General features: G+C 42.8%; 1 protein-coding gene across 1 annotated transcript; it reads right to left on the bottom strand.

The window, feature by feature from the left end:
* Positions 1-3,752: 3,752 nt before the first annotated feature.
* Positions 3,753-7,737, bottom strand: PFN2 (profilin 2; the record flags this gene model as incomplete). The annotated part of the gene is made up of 2 exons (XM_008937841.1): positions 3,753-5,810; positions 7,545-7,737. Coding segments are annotated over 2 exons (291 nt in total), but the record flags the coding sequence as incomplete, so codon positions are not given.
* Positions 7,738-7,992: the final 255 nt, after the last annotated feature.

Below are 7,992 nucleotides of genomic sequence, written 5' to 3'. Positions count from 1 at the left end.
AAAACTGTATTTGCATGTTTGTATAGAGTTTTCCTAAAAACTCACTACTACTGGAAGAAAAACGTAGAACAGGTCAATATTCTATATGCTGGTATAGCAAAACAAAGCAGAAGAAACTCCACTTTTATCTCAAAGCAGTGATTCCAAATAATCCATTGGAGTTTGGCACAGTAGCCGAGTTTACACAGTTCCATTGAGCAATTCCTAGGATAAGGAATTTTGGAATGTGGAGGCTTTGAGCAGTTCACAAGATAAGATCCACCATAAATACATTACTTATCCCTGCTTGCCACTACGATGCAGTCTGATTTCCAGTGAGGATGTGGGAATTGGGAGGGAGGAGGGGGCCGGTGATCAAAACAGAAGTTTTGTTTCATATAGAAGAATAATTTTAGGTAAGTATTGTATTGATTCTCAACTCATATACCTCTTACTAAAGAGCATTTTATGCTGCATTAGTTTGCTAAACTGTGTACATACAAAATTTGTTTTTTTCAAGTACCCGATTTGAGAACAAGTGCTTACAACTGTTTAACAGAACTCAGTACTTACCAGTGTATGATAAAAAAAAAGCAAATGGTATGTATTACCTCTGTAACTATGTAGACAGTAAAAACATACATGTAATCAAAATGCAGAGATTTTTTTAATATGGCCTTGAATAAGGAACGCTTGAAAGAATGTTAATAAACATGTTTTCCACTTTAAGTATCAAAAGGAATTTGTTGAACAACTGCACTGCTTACGTTCGTCGTATCCTCTTCTACACGGCTTACTAAGGTTAAATTATTTTTAAGGATGCAGAGCGCAGGGCTGTTACGATCCCTTGGCAGGCACTAACCAGCGCAGTGCCGTGCGTCCCATACAGAGCTGTCCTGAGCACTGCTGTGTGCAGAGCACCAAGGTACATACAGAAACCCTGGGTTTGTTCACTTTTAGTTTGAGGTGAAGTGTGAATCAGTCTGGGCCTGTGCATGTAACTTGGGAGAGGGGAGGACGACCAGGGTGCCGTTGACATTCTGCCACCCGCCAGTGACCTGGGAGCTGGGGTCTGTGAGCCCAAGTTGGGGAAGCCAGAAGCACCCGGGTGGGACTGAGGTGATGATAGGTGAGGCATTTCCACTTGTTACTTCTGACCTGGCCACGCTGCGGCTGCCCCCGCTCGCCACAGCCTGGCTATGGAAATGGTTCTTTGGAACTGGCTAAGAGCAGAGAATGCTTATTTTGCAAAATGAGGCCTGGTAAAAGCGGTAATGATGAAAGAATTATTCAACTTCAAACCTCTGCCACCAGCAGCCCATGGAGTTAATGACAGATGACCTATCACCTATTTTCACCGTGTAATATTCTACTGCAGCTTGCATGTGTGTCTAGTTGGGTCCAAATGTGAAAGCTGGTGTTCAAAAACCTACCAAGCTGAAAGATGATTGTTAAAATAGGTCCCTGCAGTTGATGGTATCAGCGCATGTGTTCACTCATCATTGTATTTCAGGCACCCCAAAACCAGGCAATCAGAACTGTAAACTGAAGTAAACTTTGTAACATATGTTATATGTAACTCCAGTTGTAGTATTTGATGAAAAAAACAGAGTAAAATTACACTCTTTTTATCAGTTCTTCCCCTGCTATACAGAGAAAGTTCATGCAGCAAAGGATATTCTGCTTCCATCCCAAGTTAAATGTGTTTCCTGGGACCTCAGACACCATCATCTCTCTGCCTAAAGCAGCCCAGGAACAGTCAGTTATCACAAAATACTATTTGTGTGACTTGTATAAATAGGTCCTTAGAAAATAAGCTTGCACCAAACTATTAATTGCATAATGAGAACAAACTGATTGGAGAAGGAGCCGGAAGAGGTCAGGAATTGAGAAGTGCCTGCAAAGGGGAAGGTAAGCTTTTATTTGTCAGGAGGTGGGAAGAATCCAGTGAAAAGTGACTGGAAGAGGATGATGGGTCTGACGAGTGTTCTTTTTGACAGGTCAGTGATCAAGGAATGGAGAAGATTTAAACAGCAAAGCAAACTCTCCCTGCTCACCAATGCTGGGAGAGTTTCAGGGCCAGTGTTTGAACAAACAGTAATAATGGGTACCTACATGCAAAATAATACCATGAATATTAAAAATTGGATAATGTCTTAAAAATGCAGTGCCATCAGTAGTTCAGAGTAGGTAAATGTTTTTTACTGAGTTCTAACAGAATTCTAAATACCTTTGAAAGGCCAAGTAATAAAGGCTGGTATAATTAAAATCTGTCTGAATTATTATGGTGCAGAAAATAAGCATGCTGACAATTAACTTCATAAATGTGGTCAGCATTAAAAACTTACAAATCCCTGATACTGTGCACATAAATGCAGCCCTCGTCATCTTCCAGTGTGTGCCAGGCAATCAGAGAGGCGTGAGTGACAGGCTAGATGTAAACCTTCAGAAAGTGAAGCAATTCAGTCAATAGTGAATTAATCTTGAAGAGTGGCTGAACAACTTGAGAACTACTCTTAAAAACCAACCTTTGATGCCACTTGAGCTTTTTTATAAAATGGCAGGTGCTGTAAACCTCAGCGAGAGAGTATGGGGAGTTTTGAGAGTGCTACTGCTAGTGTAAGAACAACAGGTATTGGAGATGGCTCCAATGGTTTCCAAACCATGGTGGTTTTCATGGACCAGGAAGAGAGTAGAAAAGGAACAAACTATGAGCACAAACCCAAGGGAACTATACAGATCAGGTGTCTTCACTGCAGCCATGTATGAGCCCTTTTACGAGTCCTAAAATTGAGTGACTGCTGAAGTGACTGGGGCAGCACCGAGTTATGTCACAGGGCTTGCAGGTGCCACCTGAAGTTATGCAAGGACAACAGGTACACAGGACTGCAGGGGACTGGAAATGGACAGGTAACATCAATTACTCACACGGAACTCTGTAATTTCTGAGACGACGTGCTGCACTGTATTTCTCCCAAGAACTTTTTGCAAGGAAAAACATTTAAAAAGCACGGATGGGGAAGTGGTTTGCATCCTCTGTAGCTACTGGTAAATATAACCTTGTTTAGCACTAGGGGCTCATTCTGGTCTGCTCTGACTTGGGTGCTAGCAGCTGGAGTTCCAGTTCATACACTGAACCCCAAGCAGTTGGAGAAGATAATTTGCCTACAGGTTTTAAGTTGAACCAGGATCTAGTGACAAGGAGCAGGTGCAACACTTGCACTGAAGATGTAGTGGAAAAACTAGGGAGAATAAAGGCATTTTAATCTACTGCCATTACCAGGGCTGAGAAAAGCACAGCCTTAGCTAGAGATTAACCTCCTCTGGTCTGGGCTTTTGTTTTGTTCCCTGTCCCCTAACTCCCGTTGATCATGATCGCATCTCACCAGTGTGTTCACAGGGCCCATGTTTTCACAAGTATCATAAGCCAGGTGGAATTATTTTGGGGTAACAAGGTAAGAATGTTTCCCTACCCTGTGGCTAGGCCACCACACACCCCCAGGAACAGAGCCAGCGGCAAAGGTCTCCTCTAGCTCCTGTTCCAGGGATTGCACACAGGAAACCCCCTTACCACAGTTGGATAAATCTGGAGTTGTGACAAGAAATCATCTCCTAATTTGAGATCTACCCCAAAGACTGCCTGGCCTTTGACTAAGGTTACATTACTGTACTACTGCTGTTTTGCAAAGCTTACAGCCACATTAGTGTAGTCGGCCAGGCAAGAAAGGGCTTTGGAGGATTTCTGTGGGGGGAAAAATTACCCAAGAGTCTGATTTTGTTTGGTTGGAATAAATTTATTTCATCTGTCTGTAAACAAGGTGTTTTTAATAGTTATGGCATTTTTTGAAATGCATATTAAATCAGATGAGTTAGACTGTATCCCAGATGTAACAAAGTGCAGGGAAAGAAATGGACAAATCAGCAACAAGAATTTGTTTAAATCTGTACATTATCCACAAGGCCCAACAATATAAGCAAATACTAGAATGTCCCTAATGTAGTGCCATTCGACAGAAACCCTCGGAGTCGGTTAAAATCCATCTCACAATAGCAACAGTTCTTTTTTTTTTTAAACAATAGTATGGCACAGAATACATATTAAAAAATTCATCACAAGACAGCCAAGTCAGTTATTCCAACCAATACCATCTCCCATTTATTCTTTTGTATACAGAGTTCTGCAGTTCTTTAATGGACATACAGGTTAGTACCGTGCCTGAACTGAGTTTGGTTACAGACGTTTCAGATGACTGGTGCACAAGGCAGTTCACTCCATGATCACTGCAGCAAGGGTGTGACAGGCCAAATGAAGATCTTAAATTTGAAATGGCATCATTTTGACAGTTTAGCTTTCAAACTGCTAACCTTCATCCAAACAGTGGCTTCAGAGCAGCAAAACTCTTTACCAGTAAGTGATCTGGCAGAAACACTGGAGTCAGTCAGAGCTCCCAGTATAGTTGAAGGTGGCAGTTTTCCACAATGACACTGCAGTTTTTCATAATAAAAAACAAAAACAACAAAAGAACCTACGATGCCCAAGCTGCAAATTAAAATTGGTCCTATGAAAAACTGAAACCAGACACACTCCAGATGGTTATGCTGGGATAGCTCATGTCCATAATGGCAGCCTTTACAATTCAACTACAGAACAGGAGCTGGCAACAACAAGAAAAAAAAAAGTGCCTGAGCTATTGCAATGATGGAATGTCTGTGGGGATTCATTCAGGATGGTGGTTTTAAGGTCATGGGAGGACATGCATCTGTACCCTTCCATAGTTTTGAGGTTGCACTTGCTAAGCAGTACAAGCTTCAGACATCATGAAGAAAAAATAGAAGACTCAAGCCTACAGTGAAGTGCAACGACAAAACTAATGTAACGTTAATAGCTTTCGAGTGGCAAATTGGTTAAACAAACCAGGCACTATAAAAATGGATGGAAGCAAACAAATGTGGATTAAAAAAAAAAAAAAGGGACAGAAGTAAAGATATGCATGCACTTTTTCCTCCCAACCATGTTCTGTGAAAGGAAGACTAGTGAGCTGTGTCATTGCTCAAAGTGCTGAAGAGGCATTGATCAAATTAGATTGTACAATCGGCACCTTGTTCAGTATTTAAGTTGTTTTAGTTGTCAATGTCACACTAATTGCTAAGACAAAGCAAAGCCTACACTTGGCATATTCCTCTCCCAAGAGTTTCTCAAGGTATCATGCATATCATCTCTGTGGTGCAGTACGGTGCCAGATACGGGGCTTGGTTACATACAGTGGTTAACATATAGATGAACAAAGGGTAAATGGAATTATGACATTAGGAAATGGGTAAATAAAAAACACAAACTACCATCTACAGTCTGGTAGCACTGAACACAACTGAGTGGTGGTGAAGACAGTTGCTAGGTGGATGGGGAGAGGCTGCTCAGACGTCAGACCTCCTCAGGTATAAAGCCAGTTCATATGCTTTCTTGTTGAGTGTCCCTCCATGGACACCTTCCTTTCCCATGACTATAACCAATGCTGGAGTACACAAGGAAACAAAACAGAAATGAACAGAAGGAAAAAAAAAAAAAAAAACACCCACACCTTTCCCCACCAACAAAGGGATACAAAGGAGACACAGGTTCATACCCCATCACCCTGCATTGCTAATAAAGTTTCCAGAATGTAAGGTTTAAAGCTCACCGCCAGGAAAGTTTAATAGCAATCTTCCCCTAATACTTAACAGTCTGCCTAGCAATTAGAACCCAGAGTCTCTCAAGTATTTTGCCATTGAGTATGCCTTCTTATTCAATCCGCCTCCATGGACCCCTTCTTTGCCCATTACAAAGACCAAGACTGAAAGAGAAAAGAAAAAAAGTTTTAAAAAGAGTATGTTAAACAAGGAAATAATGCAAGTTTTAGCAGCGCAACAAACACACTCCAATTCAAGACTTACTGTTCGGGTATTAAGCTAATTTTACAGGAGTTTTGTAAAAATAACAGATGTAGACAGTGCTGGGAGAAGGTGGGAGTTATCTTCAGTATGTTGCCTAACTAGGTAAAGTCATAACAGTTCACTGCTAAGAAAAACGGCACCGACTATCTCAAAAAAGCATTGCAGTGCCTCTCTACCTTCAGCACCATCTGCCATCCCCCAGCAAGGAAACCCTGCCTGCATCTTAGAAAAAAAAAAAAAAAAGGGGGGGAGCAAAAGAATAGAAGTTTGTCAGGGACAGGGACAAAAGTGGTAGTATATGCAGAAGAACTGTGACTCTGAAAAGCAGAAATGGGAATAGTTTATATTCTTATCTGCAGTGGTCACTCCTGGTCTAAGAACCAGAGTAACTGCCTTGCTGCCAGCAAAAAAACCCTCGAGGTCAGATCTGGGCTAAGACTTTTCACGCAACCGCACAACAATAAAACACGCTTTTTGTGCAAGACAAAATGCAGGGGAGATTTTAATGCTGACCTTCTCTCTATTCCCACAATTCTGGCAAAGTGTCCTGGTGATCTGGGGAAGAGGAACACCCTGAGGCCCTCCACCAGTCACTACCACTCACAAGCTGCCAGCAGATGTCACCAGCAGGTACATGAACACAATAAGCCTCTGCTCCCACAAGCGCCGTAACTGTTTCCCAAGCCAGGAACACTGCAGCTGGCCTGCCCACAGGTGACTGCCCATCTCCGTAGTCATTTGCTCTCAAAAAGCTTAGGACAGACAGTTCTCGTTGGTGTTTCACGACCTGCAGCAGAGTCACAACTCTGCCTGTCTCCTTTCAGTGCTGCAAAAGTTCTTCCCGTATGGCTGCCAACCAACTTTAGCCTATGGACAAATTTTGCTCTAAAATCAGTTTTGATTTTAGACTTAGAAACAAAAAAAGTCTATTCTCACCAGTTTGTTCCACAAACAGTGAAAAACTTCCAGGCCAGATACTGTGAACACCAGGGATACTACCCACAGCCAGTACTGTGAGGCACGCTCTTTTACATCCAAACCTCGTGCCTTCCCCATCACAGGCTGCATCCGAAGTTAAATGGGCACAAGGGGCAAGGGTACCAACATAACTCAAGTTCCTCAGTGACAGCAAATTGCTCAGGCTTTTTCGCCTGAAGACAGACTTCAGAGAGCTCAATAGGAAGTGCAAGAAGAGTTAGTGTAGGACTTGTTAAAGGGCAAATGGGAGCAGCTCATACAGGGAATCTGCACCTTCACAGAAAAAACTCTGCGTTTAGAAGTTTAAATGAGAAAGTTAGTTTCACCGCCAAGCATTATATAGGTCCCAAACATAAGCTTTAGATACCAAGTTACCATAGACTTGGAAGCTCAGTTCCAGTTGTAGTCTGTGCTCCCCTGCTTATCAGAGATGTCAAACCACTGCACAGTCCTGCGCCCAGCCGCACTCCCAGGTGGGAGCGGGGACACAGGTGACTCCCAGGCAGAAATCCAATGTGCCAGCCAGAGCACTGCCGCCCCCTCACCTCCCGAGGCCAACCATTAAAAACCAGAGTCTGGCTGCTGAACAGCTGGAGCCTATGCTTAAGGTCACATTCTTAATTCAGCGATCTCAAAGTGAAGAAAACACTACTTACCTCGGCCAGCTCTGCCTACAGCAACATTGTACGTTGGCTCACCACCTTGACTCTTTGTCCTGATATCCATTGTGCAGTCACCATCAACGTACAGGCTATCTCTGATCACAGAGCACTTCTTTGCACCAAGGGTCAGACCGTTAGTGAAGAAACCCTCTCGATCTTTTCCTACAATCATATCTATTTCTACTGGCTGTCAATGGAAAAAGGTCCAGAGTTAGCACAGCTCTATTTCATTGTTTCATTTCTATTTAGAAAGCATCCCATCTCGCGTGGAGAGGATGAGACAGTGAGTTTCCCCATGCCACCTCCAGGAAGTGTTCCAAAATACAGGGCTTTGTTAGTCACGGTTATATGGCACCGGTTTATTGCCACTGTCAGCAGCGGAACCGCTGCCTCACAATACTCCACAGCCCAAGCCCTCGAATCCAAGCTCTCATTAAAGGAG

This window comes from Merops nubicus, unplaced genomic scaffold (assembly GCF_000691845.1).
Source record: "Merops nubicus isolate BGI_N331 unplaced genomic scaffold, ASM69184v1 scaffold7793, whole genome shotgun sequence".
NCBI lineage: Eukaryota > Metazoa > Chordata > Aves > Coraciiformes > Meropidae > Merops > Merops nubicus.
Note: the sequence above shows the minus strand (reverse complement) of the source record. Positions and strands in the feature narration are given on the sequence as shown.